The 18,314-nt window shown below is 44.3% G+C and overlaps 1 protein-coding gene and 1 long non-coding RNA gene across 2 annotated transcripts; one reads left to right on the forward strand and one right to left on the reverse strand.

Moving 5' to 3' along the window:
• Nucleotides 1-871: 871 nt before the first annotated feature.
• Nucleotides 872-4,930, reverse strand: EDN1 (endothelin 1). The gene is made up of 5 exons (XM_014878582.2): nt 4,715-4,930; nt 4,420-4,558; nt 3,285-3,443; nt 2,908-3,015; nt 872-2,155 (listed from the first exon to the last, which is right to left on the reverse strand). Exons 1-5 carry the CDS (start codon nt 4,776-4,778, stop codon nt 2,017-2,019), a joined length of 609 nt encoding a protein of 202 aa, XP_014734068.2. The 5' UTR covers nt 4,779-4,930; the 3' UTR covers nt 872-2,016.
• On the forward strand, nt 4,573-7,852 carry LOC148225288 (uncharacterized). The gene is made up of 2 exons (XR_015805226.1): nt 4,573-4,820; nt 5,673-7,852. It is a non-coding gene; the product is annotated as an uncharacterized LOC148225288 (long non-coding RNA).
• The last annotated feature ends 10,462 nt before the right edge of the window (nt 7,853-18,314 follow it).

Genomic DNA, 18,314 nt, shown 5'->3' on the forward strand with positions numbered 1-18,314 from the left:
TGTCTGGACCAGGCACTTATGTCAGGCCAGGATTGCCAGTAATGTCATTTCCTCACTGAATTACTGCTCCAAAACATAGCAGAGCAGTGTGAAGGAAACATTATATGGGCCTGACTGTCAATATTATGAAGATTGACAAGAAATTCAGAACAATTTCAGAAATTTTCAATTTCTGGTGACTACTGGTGACTACTTCAGTGTTTGGGTTACATTCCTTGTATTGTATTTCTTAAGTTCTGTTTTTAAAAAAACCCAAACCACTCAGTTTTATCCTTGGATTAAGTCTTGTGCTTTTTTTCCCCCTAGAGGATCAGAGATTATTAAATCTATTTATTTGCTTTAAGCCTCTAGATATAATAATTTAAAGGAAATATTTTGGAAACATGTAAAAAAAATTAACTATTGATCTAGATCTTTCCTGAACTTGGGCCCCATAGAGGTTTCAGTGACATCTCCATCATTACCTTGCATGGAATGGGATGAAAATTTTAGTATAGCATGTTAATAAGTAACATTGTCTAGTTCAATACAGCCCACAAGTTTTTCAGAGTGTGCATTTTCCTCTCTAGTTCATCTATACCCAAATCCTTAATTCCCATATTTTAATGCTATAGAACATCTACATCAGACATGTGAAACCACTGTTCCAGAATAAGTTTATTTGTCCAATTTAGAGTTTGCCATGAAGATTTGATGAGCAACCTTGCAGCTAGAACATCTTCTGTCTCACATCTGGCACAAGCTTTGATTTCTGTGATCTGGTTTATCTGACAGAAAGGCAATTGTGCATACACTTCACCTGGGTCAGCTTTGTAATGGGGCAATCTATCTCCATGATTACAAAGCCACAGACCAAGGAAAAACAAGCCAATACAGTAATTAAAAATATTTATTTCTGAAGATATTTACCTTGATAGGCATAAAGCATTTCCCAATTTCATACAGAAATACATAAAACATGCATAGACCAATATGGCCTACTTCAATGTGTATTCAACATGGTAAATATAAGGAAGAATTGTGTGAATATAAATACAAGACACAAAAATAAGCACATAAGATTCAACTTGTCTGCAAATTCAACAATGTGAACAAATTCACTGCTATAAACATTCACCCAATATTAGCCTTTTGACTTAATTCAAAACAACCCTTTGTCTCAATGCATTTCCGCCAAACAAGGCCCTGAATAAATCTTGCAACAGCCTCTGGTACATCCCCACTTCAGTGCATTTTTGGTAGCATATAAGACACAACAATCTCTATTATTAGAACTTCAGTTGGCCAAATATCCTTGTTATGGGAAACTTAGTAGTGTTCTCTAACTCTTATTTTGTATTGAAGGGTCCTTTGGTATCCAAAGCCAAAGGACTTTGAGTATGCAAACAACCAGAGTGCCTAACCCACATTCAGATAACTCTGGTTGTACAAGTAAACTAGACTTCTGAAAAAAAGGCAAAGGGTTGCAGCTGATTAGTAAAGGCAATAACAAGGTGTAAAAATACTCTAGCAGGAGTGCAACAAACAGTATGCGAGGTAGACATGTATATATGCAGTAAGTCCTGATTAAAGTAGTACTGTGGCTTTCATTTTTGCATTTTAATCAAAAGGTAGAGTTCTTTGAAGTTTGTACACTCAGATCTTGCTTTATGTCCTTGCTAAGCACATCTGTGAGGTCTTCCTTGCAAGATGCTTTTGATGTAGACCCCGAAAGCTGCTCAATCGATGGGTAACATTCCAGCAGCAGTATTCAGATGTTTCTTCAGACAGAAGGCTTTTCATGTATGTTATTGCAGATTTCCCTTCAGCCCTTCTACCTATCCACCTGAATTCCAAAATTATAAAATCCTTTGTCTTTATATCTCCAAATACAGGACTTCCTTAGCATTTTGCTCTGCTGTGCAAACACTTGGACAGAGGGGCCCTTTTGCCATCATGGAATGTTGGAGTCAAGACAGAGTTTTCGTGATGCTTTGTCAGCAAGCGTTGTGGAGAAGGATTCAGGTGATCTTCCCACTAGGATGCTTTCAGGCTTTCCCGAATGCTTTGCCTTTTGCTTGCCCTGTTATGTTTGAGCTTTCGCCCTTTCTGGAGCTCAGCCTTCAGCTTCGCGATATTGAAGGAAGCTTTGATACTGTTACCAATGGCTTCCAGCCTGCAAAAACAAGAAATGTACATTTAGCCTTGTGATAATGAAGATGCATCTCCAGTGTGAAAAAAGTTAGTTTTTGCTTAAATAAACCCCGGTCTAGATTTCTGCCATGGGATCCTAGTAAACTGCTGTCTGCTATACCTATCTCAGAATTAGGATAACTTAAGATACTTGAAATGCTGCACTCATAATTCCAATGCAAACATTAAATTAAAATATTCATTCAAATAGAGATGCCCTAGACTTCCTTAAGTAGCCAGTCAGGAGTTCTCCAATGTTTTTTTTTTGTTTTGTTTTGTCTGTGTTTTTTCTTTTAGGTAAACCTGATCCTACTTCCAATGAATGAGTGCATTTTTCAAGTAAGTAAGCCCCACTTTCAAAAAATGATTTAAGACTTCCAGAGCCTAGGTCTCATTCAATATCATCAGGTTACCTGCTCCCATAAGTCCTGTTCTGTTTGTGAAAGTAGCACTAAAGAGTCTTCTTTAATACAGGCAAACTTCTGTACTTTTTCCATGGGAATATGGCTGAGCACTGAATGCAAGTGGAGGACCGACAGTGGGCTGAACTCAGCATCCATGTCCTCACAAGCTAAAAACCCAGAGCATGAAGAAAGGCCCTCAAAATATCCTCACTGATTCCTCCATAATTCTCAAGCTGAAACCACCAGCTAAGCCCAGGATGACCCGAAGGCAGGTGAACTGTGCTCTCTATTGCTGCTCCGGGGAACTACAACAGGATGAGAAGAAACTCACCGCTTCATTTTCTTGCTGTCAACAAGCTGTCGGTTCGTGCATTTGGGTCCAGTGCAATTGCTGGCTTTGATGCGGTGCCGTGAGGTTTTCTCCACTGTGGACTGAGCCCTGTTAAAAGGGAAAAGGTGCTACTGTTAAAAAAAGCGCCAAGTCTGCAGTCCACAAGGCGAGGCATCTCATCAACCACTTCTCAAGGAATGTAATAAGCAATCTTTCTGGGCCAAGCCATAGTATGTATCACAGCAGTGGGAGCACCCAGGTAGGAGGCAAGGCTTTGGGGAGAGTATTCGCTCAGCAAGTGCCAAAATGAGTAAGTGCACCACAATCCATCCCTTTCACATGCATTGCCTTTTAAAGAGTAGCAACAAGAGACGCACCAGAGATCTTTGCCTGCGTGGCAGAAGTTCAAACATTTCTTGTCCTTCTGGTTGGCACATAGGCATCTGCTGTTTGGTTCAGCAAGCATGTCTGGCACCATGTCCTTCAGTGATCTTCTGGATCGAGAAGGGCCTCCGAGACCATATGGAACAGTCTTCCTATGATCAAAGAAACAACATGAAAGTCATTCAAATAATTCTGTGGCTTCAAAACACTGTTGTGTATTTTGAACAATCTTATCAATGGCATTGATTGCACGAGTAAAGGTTGTGGGATTGGGAATGCCTCGTTAGTCACAGTTTCTATGCAAATGCTTCTGATGATACTGCAGCACATTCATTAGCATGGCTACTGACAAGGATAATGACGTTTTAATTGTGATTTCACAAGGCTGTTGTGCCTCCCTGAGCAATAGAAAGCAATAAAACCTCATCTCTTTGAACTTTGGCTGCTGCCAACATTGAAAGAAGCAGTAAAAGTGAAGAACAGATTCCTCTCTCGGAGGAAACCCAGCAGCAGAAGAAATCACCAGAGTCAGTGTTTGCAGCCTTAGGTGAGCCTCTGGCTCACTACCTTTTGGTGAGGAGAGTGTAGAAATGGATACTATGCATAATCCTATTAACACGTGAGATGCTTTAATTTGCAGCAGAGAGCAGTAAAAGGCAGCTAGAGCCAGCCGGTGTCAAAGTATTCTTTCCAACCTCCCTCCTAACTTGTCAGAAAGAAAAGCACTCAAATTCAGGCTGGCAAAATCATGCCTTTGGCATTTTGTCTGCTTCTGATTCATAGTGAAAAGTATATGCAGCATTTGCTGAGCAGCACCCGAAGGAAATACTGTTGCCCAGATTTTAGGAAGGCAGGTGTGTTAGGGCTATTAGGACCTATCTACCCGATCTAGGTGGCCAAATACTGCTTGCATTCTTCTGGTGAACAGTCTCGTTGCTGAATGTGCCAGAAAAGTAGGAGCAGGAAGGTAAAGCAGTAGAAGAAACTGTGCAAACAACTATTTCTACCTCCCCTTCCCACATCTGCAGGATGGTGCTTAATTTTCGCCTTCACACCTCCCTCCCTTTCTTCCTAACCAAAGGGGAACCCGGCACTGGGGAACCGCCGAAACCCGTCCACTCCACTCACTCGGGGGTGTTGATCCAGATGATGTCGAGGTGGCAGAAGTAGACGCACTCCTCGTCCATCAGCGAGGAGCAGGAGCAGCGCCGGGCGCGGCGGTGCGCGGCGGCGGGGGGCGGCGCGGCGTCCACCTCGGCTCCGGGGGCTGCAGGAGGGAGCGGCACAGCTCAGCACCCGAGGCGAGGCAAGGCACCCGCGCATCCCCTCCCGCTGCATCCCTCGGGCAGCCCTCCCCGCAGCCCGGCTGCGACCCCGCGCCCCGGGCGGAGGCGAGCGGCAGCGGAGCGGCACCGGCACCTACCTGCCGGCAGCAGCCCCGGGCAGAGCACGAAGAGCAGTGAGACGATCATGTGGCAATAATCCATAGCAGGCGGCGCAGGGCGGATGGAAGAAGTGAGGGAAACAGGGTAAAAATTAATAAAAGGCGAGGAAAAAGCAGGGAAAGTGTCTCCCGGCGTGGGGACGGAGCGCCGTGGCGGGTGCCCTGCGTGGCGCGGCTCGGTGCGCCCCGGCGCGTCTGGCTGGCGCGGCGGTCCCCGGCGCCCTTTTATAGCGAACCCCCATGGAGCGGGTAAACAGCCCCGGCGCTATTTTATCCCGAGACAATGTTATTCTCCTATTAGTCACCGCGCGGCAACGTGCGGGCCGAGATAAGGCCGGGGCTGGAAAGGAAATCGCCTGCAAACTTCAAGAGCGGGGGGCGGCGGCGGCGGCGGCGGCGGGAGGGGAGGGGGGGCCGGGGGCGGGGAGGGCCGCGCCGAGGGCCGCCAGGGGGCGCCCTGCCCGCGCCTCGCACCTCAGGGCGGCTCCGGGCTCTGGGATTCAGGAATTCAGGAATTCAGGGATTCTGGGCTGCGAGGCTTCAAGGTTCTCCGCTTCAGGGCTCGGGGCTCTGGGCTCCACCTGCTGCTCCTGCTGCTGCCTTGGGGAGAACCCAACAGTGGGAGACGGGGGTCCTTTATGTGGGATGATGGATGCCTGAATGCGCTGGGCCCTGCCCTGCCCCCCTCAGACCCTGCCAGGTGGGCTCTGGGATCTCAAGAGGTTTGAGTTTGGCAGCAGCGGTGGAACATTGGGGTATAATCTCCCTTTTCAGTCACGGTAAGGCAAGGTGCTAAACACACAGTGTGTTTTAGGGGTGAGCAGGTGTGTAAAGCCAGGTAGGCAGGGAGGGAGGGAAGACCCGTGCCTACCCTTCGCCTTAGGCTCTCACCGCTAATTCTGGCAAGGCCTCATTTCTGGCACGTTTGTGTTTTCAGCCTTCTGTCAAGGAGCAGAGTCAGTGTGGAAGCCGGACACTGGAGGAGTGGCTGCAGCAGTGCCTATATGACAGATATGGACATGCATGGAATCCACTGAGCTCCCAACTGAGGCAGCCGGCCCCCGACTGTAAACTTAAGTGAACTCAAAATGCCTGTGATCCGCTGTGGAGCCGTCGTTCTGCAAAGCGTGCCAGTTTCACCTATGATAAATAGATAAGACTCTCTTGGTATTTGTGGTATTTCCGTGCACTGTGCTGTAATAATAGAAATGACCTTGGATATCACAAAGAGCGGGACTGTTAAGTGCGAGTTGCATTGTGGTCTGGCAGGTGAATGGCCAGTTTTTTAAAGTATCAGATTATACTGTGCTGCTGTATCATAGCGGACAGACTGTCTGCAGCCGTGCTGAGTCAGAATAAAAAGATCCATTTAGCTGGTATCCTCTCTGCCACAATGGCTGTTAGCAGATGGTATGAGAAGGAGTGCAAGAAAGGAATGCAAGTGGAGACTAATCCTTTCCTCGGTGTAACCTCCCTGCTTCTAACAGGATGAAGTGTAGGGGTTTTCCAAGCAATAATGAACATTTAGACCATTATGCTGAATAAACAGCAGTGGCCCCATCCTGAGATGGTCATATCTATTTATCAAAGGTATTCTAAAAATTGCCCTGTAAAACATCCATGAGCAGAGAAAGCTGGGTTATATAATTTATTTTTTTTTCACACCTTTCCAACGTGGGAGTCTATTTTCCAGACCAGGGATTATATCGTCTATATCTAATACATTGGTACTGTGTCTCCTTGTGTATGTAGGGCAGGACTTACCGGAATGCCAATGTATCCGTACATATGTGTGTGAATTGCTGCAGTCGTGATAAGAATCTGCCAGCAGAGGTCACACAGCTACGTACAAAAAGAAATCACAGCCTTCTGAAGTAATGAACTTTATCAGTGTCCAAAAGTTAGGAAAGAAAGTAGGGGACTTTTTTTCTTTCTTGGCATTAAAAAGCAAAAACCAAAAGCAACAAAACAACAACAAAAAAAGCGGTTGTATGGGTTGAAAGATAGCAATCTTTCTCTATTGAGTACAAATATGCATAGCCTTTCCAGGCCTGTCACTTAAAGACTGTCTTTTATGCCAGTGCTAATTTAGATTTTTTTTTCCCTGAGATTCCTTTTTCTAAGATGTGCACTTGGAGCCGAAATGACTCACATTGGTGTAAGATATTTTCAGCTTTGTCAGAATGCCTTGTTAGAAAGTATTTTGTTAGCTGACAAAAACAGCATGCATGTTTCCTCTGAGTAACAAGGCACAAACATATCGCAGGCACTTCTGAAGGTGGTGTTCTTTTCTACTTTCTTTTTTTAACAAAAACATCTTCAGCAATTTTTCGTAAGAATGCATAAATATTATTGTTGTCAGAGATCCATTTCCTCTGATTCAGCGATTTTTGATAGCTCCATTTCAGATCTTGAGACTAACCAGAATCAAGCTATTCTCGTTGCTTGAGTAATGCAAAAACAAACTTATGTTCAGTTTGTTACCAGTGGCCTGGGTGGGTCATTTCAGGCCGCCAGGATTGCCAGGCCAGGAGGTAGGTTTCCCCAGCAAGGAGTAATCCTGACCCTTGCTTGGACACCGGGAGGTACTGGAATCATCTTTGTGCCATGTAGAAATTCCTTTTGGGAACCAAAGAAGGAAAATTTGCTCACTTTAAAGCTATTTAAAAGAGGAGTCTAACAATAGGGGTCACAATAGGGGCCTTATAAAATCCACTGAAGAGGACTAAACTTTGGCTAGCAGTCAGTGTTTGCAGGATGGAAACACAAAGTCAAGTGCTCCATGAGTCCTCCTGGTGCACGCCAAGCCAGATCACCCCAAGAGCCGGGAAGTTTGTACCACATTTGCACTGCTGCCCATGTGGACAAGGGTGGAAGCAGGAGCTGAAGCTGGCTGCTCCTGCAGCAGCCTTTGTCCCTTTCTATCTGGAGCACCTTGTGCAGCCTCCTCTGAGACATTGTGTTACGGGGCAAAAACTCGGCTGGCCAGCCAGGCTGTGGTTGTAACATTCCAGCTGGAAAAGGCCATGGCACCGACTTTTCTAAAGGACATTTTGTTTAGTGTCAGAAATGTGAAATGCCTGCTTATCAGCAAAACAATAAAAGGAGATTGTAGAACTGTGCCTTTCTGTCTAGGGAACAAGGGGAGCAACATGCTGTTTTCTGCAGATTTGAAACACTATTCTCAATTAAGAAAAAGTTGTATAACTTGTCCTTTTACTTTCCTCACTGCCCCTCTTGCACCTTACTTTCCTCTTAGGGGCCGTCCCATCTGCCTGTGCCCATTTTATACAAGATGAAAATTTTTTACATAACATGCAAGTCAAAGAGCTAACTATGCCATCCAGAGGGACTGGACAGGCTTGGGAGGTGGGTCCATGCAAATCTCATGAAGTTCAGAAGGGCCAAGCACAAGATCCTGCATGGGGCTCATGGCAGTCCCAAACCCAAATACAAACTGAGAGATTAATGGATTGAGAGCAGCACTGAGGAGAAGGACTTGGGGTGTTTTTCACTCAGAGGATGGTTGGACACTGGAATAGGCTCCCTAGAGAAGTGGTCACAGCATCAAGCCTGACAGTGTTCAAAAAGCATTTGGACAATGCTGTCAGGCACATGGTGTGATTCTTGGAGTGTCCTGTACAGGGCCAGGAGTTGGACTCGATGATCCTGACGGGTCTTTTCCAGCTCAGCATATTCTATGATTCTGTGATTCTATGACTGGGGGTCTTGGTTGACAAGAAGGTTCATGTGAGCTGGCAACATGCACTTCCAGCCCCTAAATTCAACCATATTCTGGGCTGCATCAAAAGCAGTGTGGGCAGCTGGTCAAGGGAAGTGGTTCTGCCCCTCTACTCTGCTCTGGTGAGAGCTCACCTGCAGTGCTGCATCCAGCTCTGGGATCCCCAGCATAGGAAGGACATGGAACTGTCATTTGTTGGAGCAAATACAGAGGAGGCAATGAAAATGCTCTCCTATGAATACAGACTGAGAGAGTTGTTCAGCCTGGAGAAGGTTCCAGGGAGACCTTAGAACAGCCCTTCAATACCTCGAGGGGGGCAAGAAAGCTAGAGAGGGTCTTCTTACAAGGGCATGTAGTGATACAACAAGGGGGAATGTCTGTACACTGAAAGAAAGATGGGTTTAGAACAGGAATAGATTCTTTACTGTGAGGGTGGTAAGGCACTGAAACAGATTACCCAGGGAAGCTGTGGATGCCCAGTCTTTGGAAGGGTTCAAGGCCAGGTTGGATGGGGCTTTGAGGAACCTGGTCTAGTGGAAGGGGGCTTGGAACAGAATGATTTTAAAGGTCTCTTCCAGCCCAAATCTAGGATTCCATGATAATTTGAGCTCTTGGAAATTACTTCATTCACATCTGTCATCACCCAGCCCTATAATGTGTTCAATTCTCCTTAAAACTGTGAGAGTCCTTGGGCAGAAGTCTAATTTCTTGCAAGCCAACTTTCTTCATTTCTCCCCATCTCCAGTTAGTGAGGTTTAGCAAAGGACATGGGTGACTGTCTCACAATACACTTGTGGACTTCTTAAAGTGCTGTGGAGAGAAATAAGGACAGACACTGATCCAGCAACCTCAGCCCTATCTGTTTGTAACATGTGGCCCAAACATGTTACATGATCCTGTCCAATATCACCAATGACCATTTTCTTTCCAAAATTCACTTCACATACAAAATTGGATTTAAAATAGGCAGGAAAGCAGCAGCTATATTATCCTTGATGCAGAAAAGCGTCTGTCAGAAAGCTCTTCCAGATCATGCACGTCCTGACACCATGTGTCCAGATACTGTTTAAAATACAAAAATCAAACTCTTCTTAGAGCTGAAATAGATGAGAAAACCAACTTTACTGAGCAAAGTTCACAGTTTCTCCCAGGACTAAAATTGTTATTGCCCGAAAAACAAGTAAGATGGTTTGCAGAGATTCAGGTTTAGGAGGATGAAACCTGTTGTGAAACCTTCCTCCCACTTGTATTTTCCACAACAAAGAACTGCAAGCAACAGGAAAATATTTCACTGGAAGTAAAGTCATCTTTAAAATGAGGGAAACATCAAGTAGGGAAAGGGTTAAATAGCCTGGGAAAAATAATCCATGTAACTTTTAGGTGAGAGTTAACAGGAACTTCTTACTTCAGCTGTCTGTTCCTGCCGTGGTATTGTGGGAGAAAGAGTGTGCACTTCCCACTGAAGTGAACCAGAGGGGCTTTGGAGGCATTTGGCTGTCCCCTGTCTCAGCAAGCTGTAGCAGTTCCTGCTGTTTTCATCTTTTACTCTGCATCTGCTCCCGTGCAGGAGCAGCAAACAGAATATCAGGAGCAAGACAAAAGGTTACGCTCCGTGGGTGGAGTATGGGCAGGTGACCTGAGCCCTCCCACCCAGGCCTTGTGAAGGTGACAGAGGTTCCTGGTACTGCCAAGGGTGTGTCCTGTGAGGTGCCAGGGTGGCTCAGGTGGGTGATCATTTCTGCTGTGGTAGCTCAGGAATTCTGCACACAGAGGCTCCAGAGGAATTCAATCCATAGCCCTTTGGCATTACAAGCGATTTGTACTGTGGTGCTTAAGTTGGATTTAATTTTTTAACTTACCCACTTCTCATGTTAGTGTCAACATTAGTAGAAGATAAAAGGCAAAGACCTTACTTCTGCCTCAGAAAAATCTTAGATTGGGAAGTATTCTAGAGAAGAAGCTTTCTGTCTTATGCCTGGTCTCTTGCAGACACATCCACCTTCAGCCATGTCAGACACAAAATGCTGGGCTGATCCCACAGGACTGTGATATAGCTCATAGCTATGCTTGGACTCTTGAGTTTGCTTTGGGAAAAAAGAAATATATTTACGTGGTCTTCAGCTCCATACCGTCAGTCAAGTTCAAAATACAAACAGTGTGAACTATGTTTTCTAGATGTGTGAAAAGATGGTAAAAGGTAACATATATCAATAATCAGCCTCTTAAGAATGAGTTATGCAAGTGAGAATTTAACTGTATAAAGATTAACATCAATAAATAAAAGAGATTAGTGCAAGGACTGCAACAGAAGGTTTTAGCAAAGAAAAGGAAAATATGAAACAGAAAGCTTCACTTGTAGAAAACCAGATCTAGTTTCATATACAACCTCTTCTGTGAATACAGTAGCATATGACAGAACACTTATTTGCAAATAACAGTTAGTGGAAAATGTGCTTTATCAGGTTTGTTTACTTACTTCTTGGCAAGTCTGGCTTGCAAGGAACTCAAGCCCAGTGCTTCCAAATAGAAAATCTTCTGAAGAAAATCACTAAGAGCAGTTGCTCTAACTGATACCTTGGTCCTATTAATAGGGCATTTCATAGCTTAATGTTCTTTAATAACAGTCACTTTCCCATGGCCTTGTCAAAAAATTGGTGATGCCATCCCAGTGTCCAGAGCTGGGAGTTGAGGCATGGAGGACAGTACTTGTGCCATCAGATAGCAGATATGGTTTCCAAATTAGATTAACATCTTGGCTCACCTGGTGTCTGAACTGCCCTCTGGAGTAGGGAAAAGGGCTAAAGGTGCTGACTGTCCTAAATTTAGGCACCATGCTCTTCTTAATGTCTACAGATAGCTGGGGATGAATCCAAATTGGTGACTTGTCCGGGGTCCCCTCAGAAATTGCTGCAGGAGTGGAGAAATGAGCTGAGTTCCTCAAACCCGCGTCCTATATCATGCCCACTACATTATCAGCCTTTCCAGCACATAGAGGTTTGTATATTAAAACGGACCTTTTTTTCTGGTTTGATTTGTCTCTCACTTGGATTTTATGTTGCTTTGCTCAGAAAGGTACTTGTGAGGTTTTCTTGCAGTTTGGTCAGAGATGCTTCTTTGAATTAATTAAAATAATTGACTTTTGATGCCTAATATTTCCACCTGTCATGTGGCCTGCTCCACCTTTGAATGAGTCTCCAAAGACTCAAATCAGTAGATTTCTGGGAGCTGTCTGGCTCTACCCTTTCCTGAGTGCATAAAAACCTTGCTGAAATGAAGGTAATCAGAAAAATGCATTGTTCCAAGAATGGTGTTGAACTTTCTTTACAACACATTCCTTTGGAACACATAGCCCCTCTGAGACTGCTTTTCCCCCTCTGTTTTGAGCCTGGGGTTCAATGAGTGGGCTTGCCAGTTCCAGTCTTTTCTTTCTGAGAGAGATGACTGTGGCCTAGGAAACACCATGGGTTTAGATGTGGCCTGAGCCATGGGTGTGGGTTTGTTTTTCTCCCGTTCCAGGTACTTGCTTTGTTCTCAAACCCCTTGGCACTACACTTCTGTGCACGACTGCCTGGAAGATGGACAGGAAAGTAGCCTCGTTACAAGCCAGTGCTTCTAGCACTAAAGACCCACTTGTCCATTTGGGCATATGTTTGTCTCTTTGTTTTTGGACCAAAGTATATTTTGCATATAGACAAAGTGTTGATCATCTCTCTCCAGCTGCAATTCCTAGTCTTCATCTGCCCTTGTTTCTCCCAGGAGAAGGCCGCTTTGTGAGGAAACATGCTCCAGCTGTTTCTTGCATCCGGTCTCAGCTTGAACACATTACACTAAAATCTGACAGAGGAGAGAAACTCTGGACTAACTACAGTTAAAAAAAAAAAATCAGAAACTCTCCTTCTTATTTATAAAGGGGCAATAAGAGGAACGCTCTCTTCTTTTCCATGAGACATATACACATTAAAATATCTAAGTCTGAGGCAAAATATGGACCACACAGATCCAGGGTTTGTTACGGCAATTACTCATTGGTGACACTGACAAGGAGATTTTATGACCTGTCAAGGCCAAGAAAACAGGAATAGCAGCTTGAGGATAGATGATGCCCCAGCACTGAGCAAAGATCACCTTACAGGCTCCACCCCCTGCCTTTCGTTGCCAGAGCGAGCCTGTTCTGCAGCGTGCATGCCACCTGCAGCATCGGCACTGCCCCAGCACACCAATAAGTGCCTGGGAAATGTGTGGGGATGAGACAACACTGCAAAAAAGGGGCTATAAATGTGTCCAGGTTCCCATGAGCAGCTAAAAATCTGAGATGCGTGGCAGGGCTGTATGTCGATATTTGACATATATGACAAATAGCTTATAGGAATGAGGCCAGCATTTCTGGCTGCTTTCACTACGTGTCCTTGAGGCATGTCTCTGTTATTAATTTTTCACCAGCCATTTCCATTTTGACTTCTTGTCAGAGTCTGAGCTGGTGCCTATGGTAACTCTACTGCAGTCTTGGTGCCTGCAGCCAGACCTCTCTGTTCTTACAGTTTCAAGCAGGTTTACTTGCTATGTCAAAAAAAAGGCACTGCAGTTTCCTCAGTTTTCTCTAGGCATTTAGCATTGTAGTTGTAGGCATTCAGCTGAAATGGAGAAAGCCTCTGTAGGAGGGGTATCCCCTGGGACTTTACTCTGAAGGTGTAGTGCTGTGCAGAGCAAATGCCAGTCCATGCTCTGAGTAAGTTTGTGGATGGCGAAGACTTTTCTACCAGCACATTGCACATTGTATGTGCAATGTCCTTTTGACTAATCCTGTTCCAATTAGCTGAGTTGGAGTTACCCTGTTACCATTGGCATAACTGTATGTGAGCCTTAAGAATTGCTTCCTAGTTCCAATTCTCCCCGACATTTACCATCTCTTCACAGTTTTTAATAAGGTTTTATTATTATTAAAGACAAACATATTCCACCTTTCCTAACAGGATTATGATGTAAAACTGTAGAGTTGGTTTCAATTTCAACAGGAACAACCAGATTCTTACAATAGGTCTAGGATGAATCTTTTGAAAATAGGAACTGTATATATCATGTAATGTAGGTCAAACCATCATCTGACAGAACAGCTCAGCTTTCTTCAAATTCTTGCAGATATAGTTCCTTTTTCAAGTGAAAAGCATCTTTCTGAAAAGCTAAGCTGCTTTCATACCATCTGAAACAGAGTGAAAGCAGTTTCATTTTAGTTTTAGGAGGCCAGGATTCAAACCTGACTGCAATGAAGTTTAGCATTGGGTTTTCAAAGCATTTCAGTGATTAGCTATCCATATAGTTATATTCCTAGTTTTTAAAAGGGTTTTTAAATCACACTTTTCTCTAGGACAATGAAACTTAATTGGGAAGATATCCAGGCCAAATGCAAAGGAGAGAAAGGTCTCCTTTCTCAAGAATTTTGATACTGACACCAAGTTTTTTAACTTCACCAGTGGTTAGCAGAACTGTCTCTTTTCCCAGAAGAATTGGAGCTGGCAGTAAATTTGAAAATGTGTTATTTTGTATAATGGAAAGGAGATATAAACCCCTTGCTTCCTTTGATGATTCAAAGAGTTTCCCTCTTTGAATTGCGCCATGTGACACAGCTCAGATCTTTGTCTGTTTTTTTGCAGCTTGCTTGTTTCCACTGGCAAAGTGGAAATCAAAAGCATCAAGGCAAAGTGATCCTCTCAAAACCCACTTATCTTGACAGGAAAGTGGTTTAAGATCAGGCAAAAAGAAATCCCCACTTCTCTTTTCTCGAGAAATTACGCCATGTTCATTAGCAGATATGTGTTTCATTTCCATCCACTTACCCTTGTTATAAGAATAGGAAGAAGCAGGGCACCTAAGGGCACCTACCCTTTGCTGCTATTAGTAGTCACAATTTTTCCACTCTTTCATTTAATAGAAATATCAGTTTTGACACTTCAGTGAAATAGCATCCTGTTTTCCGTGAAGTTTGCTTGGGATTGTGTAAAATATTCCTTACAATGAGAAGGTGGGATTTCCAACAGTGGTGGAAAAGAGTGACTTTTACTGGAAACAATCATCTTCCTGTCTCTGGGGAAACTTTACCATGTGTTTTCAGTATATAATGGAGGCATATAAGAAAGATGGAGAGAAGCTTTTTATGAAGACCTGTAGTGACAGGACAAGGGGCAACAATTACATACTGCAAGGGTAGAATTAGATTGGACATAAGAAAGATATTATTTATGGTAAGGGTGGTGAGGCATTGGAATAGATTACCTGGAGAAATGGCTGATGTCCCAGACCTGGAAGTGTCAGGGAAGTCTTAAAGGTCCCTTTAAACCCAAACATTCTGTGTTTCTTTGTGTTTCTGTCTTCAGCTGAGACCTTGCTTGCCATGTGTGCGGTACAGAACATAAATGAGAGAAAGCTCAGTCGCAGTAAAGGGCTGGTTCTTGGACTTTGCAAATGTCTCTGTGATGTGAGAAATGGTGGGAAATCAGCAAACGGGCCAGCACTGCCCATGTGCAAAGCTGCAGCCAGGAGGGCAGGGAACTTGGCTCTTTGGCAGGCTGCAGTGGGAGACCTCAGAAGAGACCAGTTTGCAGGATCCATGGAACTGGAGCTCTCTCTCATCCTCCTCCTGAGCAGGTGAACTGCTGCCTTAAAATAGTGAATCTGCCAGGCATTTCCTTGTAGCAAAGTACACTGTAGCAAAAGGAGGCACTGATTAGTGCATGCAATAGAAACTGCTCTGCCAAAGCCCTTTTTTTTTTTCCATTTTTCATTTCTTTGGTCTTATCAGCAAGGGCATGGTTTTCTCAAAGGTTATTTGACAGCCCAGAGTCATGAAGCAAACACATTGGCCCACGGCATGAGAAATACAGCTAAGCAATGAAGGAATGACAAAACGCTGCATCCTCTCTGCAATATAGCATTAACACTTGAGGTAGTCCTGGAGCAACACAAACCATAAAAGTGGTATGAAGAATAGAAAAATTAGGGAATCAAGCCTTAGAGCAGGGCACAAGGAAGAAACACACATGCATGAAGGGCCACTCAAGAGAGACAATTACAGCAGAAAATCCATATAGCTGCTGAAATTGCAAAATGTTGCAGTGCTCATTTGAACAGGAAACCTGTGCTCAGTGGTGTTAACTGCATGACCAGCTCTACTGGCTTTAAGAATGTCTTTAAGCTCATGCTTGAGTATCTGCAGCATCAGGGTCAGATGTGTGTCCTTTCATGGGGTGCCAGTGCAGGACAAAGTGCAGGTGACAGAAGGATTTAAAACATCTGTTGAGGTTTATTTTTGGGAATACTGAGAAAGGAAATTCATGTTTCCGAGCTCACAGGTGCATATGGTCACCCTGCTGAGGCCACTCACCTCTTGAGGAGTGTGCCCCTGTTACAAAAAATCCAAAGCTCAGAAGCTTCATTGAGCAGAGGCCATTTCTCCTTTTTTAGGAGCTTATGTCTGAGTCTAATGGGCTTCAGGAAATATTTTCCTTCTTTCCATTCAGATCTGTCAGAGGTGTGGTTCTCTCACCACAAGGATTTAGTGATGCTTTTTGCATGTCTGAGGATGTTAGAAATATTAGACAGGATGCTGTTCTGGATGTTAAAAGTGGCCACTGACATTTCTTAGAAAGTTTCTCCCTGATCAGGGAGACCATGTGTAGGAAAATAGCAGCTTGGAAGCACAAATAGATCCAGGGCTTGTCTCCAGTTTCTATTATGGAGAGGTACTTCATTATAATAACGACATTCAGTGATGCAATAAACTTCATGACACATGCCCTGTGGCATAAAACAAACAAAACCACCTCTGTCTTTGTAGACCTAGCAATTATTCTTAAAGTTCCTACTTGGGAGGGGCCAACAACAGGTTTATAGTCGAAAAAGAGGTTGCAAAAAAAAAAAAAAAAAAAAGAAAAGAACAATCTGGAAAGAAGAAAATGATAATCTGAATGCAAGGAGAGGAGGTCAGGTAGTTCAGTGCAGGGAATCAATACCACAACTCGGTATCAAGTTCCCAAAGGAAGTGACTTTGGAGGAGAAAAGAGAAATAGATTATCCCCTAGTAGTTCTGGCCTGGAGAGGCTGCTTAGCTATTCAAGACTAAAAAGCTGTGATTCTGTGGATGACCACAAGAAGCAATTACTGAAATCTGTTTTTGCTTAACAGCTAGAAATCGAGGTTGAGACTTTCACCAAAAAAGTGACTAAAACAAGTTGCTGGTAAACATCTTGCCTGGATTATGGAGATAGCTAATTAAACTGTCCCACAGGATTCTTTTTGCTGTGGGCTGAATTTCCCCTCCTAGAACTTTTGCTCACAGCTTTCTCTCCCTGAGGGTTTCCAGGCTTGTATTTATTGTTAAAACTAATCAACTTATTTTGATAAAATAAGGAATAGGGAAATGGGAATGCTGATGCTCTTAGCTTCAGTGCTAGGTGCCGTACTACAAGGTTATTGCTGCGGGAAAGAGCCGGAGCTGGCCGCGCTTTCCTCTCCTGCCTCATTCCAGCCCGAGTGCCTCTAGGTGGTGCCTGCATCCGCCGCCTGTTGCCAGGAGCCGGGAGCAGCAGCTGGAGATGCCTCCAGTCGCATATCACACCCGTGCCCTCCCGGCGCGGCAGAAGCAGCAAAGCAAGCTCCTCTCTCTCAGGCCGGGACACTCGGCTAGAACTGGAAGGATCCCTCCAGAGCGATAGGCATGTCTGCAGTTCATCCAGACCTCACACACAGCCTTCATCCTGACCTGACTGAGACACCCTCTCCCAAAGCTGCATCCCAAAGAACACCGCCAGTTGTTTTGCTTTGAGGATGCTGAAAAGCTATGTCTTCTAGAGAATTTGTGTATATAAGGAAATGTAACCAAGTTTGTACCCTTCAGACTGAAGTGTTAGAAGAGAAAAATGAAGTGGGCAGGCTCATGGGTCATTAGCAGGAGCAGGTGCCTATTTCTTTTCTGCTCTGCAGGCTATTTTGCTAACCTGAGCAGTATGAAAAGTGTGGTGTGTTTGGCAGGAACAATTAATAGAGATACCTGTGGAGCAAAGGATGCCATGGAGGATATAGAGCTGTCTCCTATCATTGACTGTGAGGGCATTATTAAGGGTAATATTGTGTGAGGACAATAGTAAGGATAGGAATTGAAAAGCTACTCTGAATTTTTTAGGTGCGGAGTGAGCGGTTCTTGGTATTTTTCTTTACATCTTTGAGGGATGAGGGACTTTGTTATGAGGGACATAACACCAAGGAGATTCACAGCCTTGGGGTGGTCACACAACTCTTCAAAATGCATTATGCAGCTAGGAAGCAGAACAAAATCTTAATTGGGAAGACAGGAGCTGCCTTGGAAGGCTTGCTATTTTCTTCCCTGATACATCATCCTTTTGAGTGGAGTGACAGTACCTGTATTTAGTATAGGGACAAAGAATTCACCCTTGGGCTTCCTACTTGTCCCTACAGGTTTCTTTTTGCTTGCATGTAAGGAGTGAGCAAACCTGGGACAAAGGGTGAGGTGGTGTCACAGATGGATGGACATCTGAGAAGGGTCAACTCATGAGTTCAGCCAGAAGCAAGACAAGCCAAGCTGGACGAGGGGATACATCTTTGACATGCACTGCTCTCCTGAGCAGGCTGAGGATTAGCCCCTGGATTTGTTTTTCAGATGATCCCATACTAACAGCTTTGGGTGGATTTGGTCTGGCTTCTCCACAGTGAGTCCTTTGACCTTTTAATCCTCCTGAAATAACCTATTCCTTCCCTGCCTCTGTCAACTCCCAACCCCACCAGATTTCCTTTTGTTGTTTTTCTCCTTGGACATGTTTTAGGAGCTTG

Source organism: Sturnus vulgaris, chromosome 1 (genome assembly GCF_052056855.1).
Source record: "Sturnus vulgaris isolate bStuVul1 chromosome 1, bStuVul1.hap1, whole genome shotgun sequence".
Taxonomy (NCBI): Eukaryota; Metazoa; Chordata; class Aves; order Passeriformes; family Sturnidae; genus Sturnus; species Sturnus vulgaris.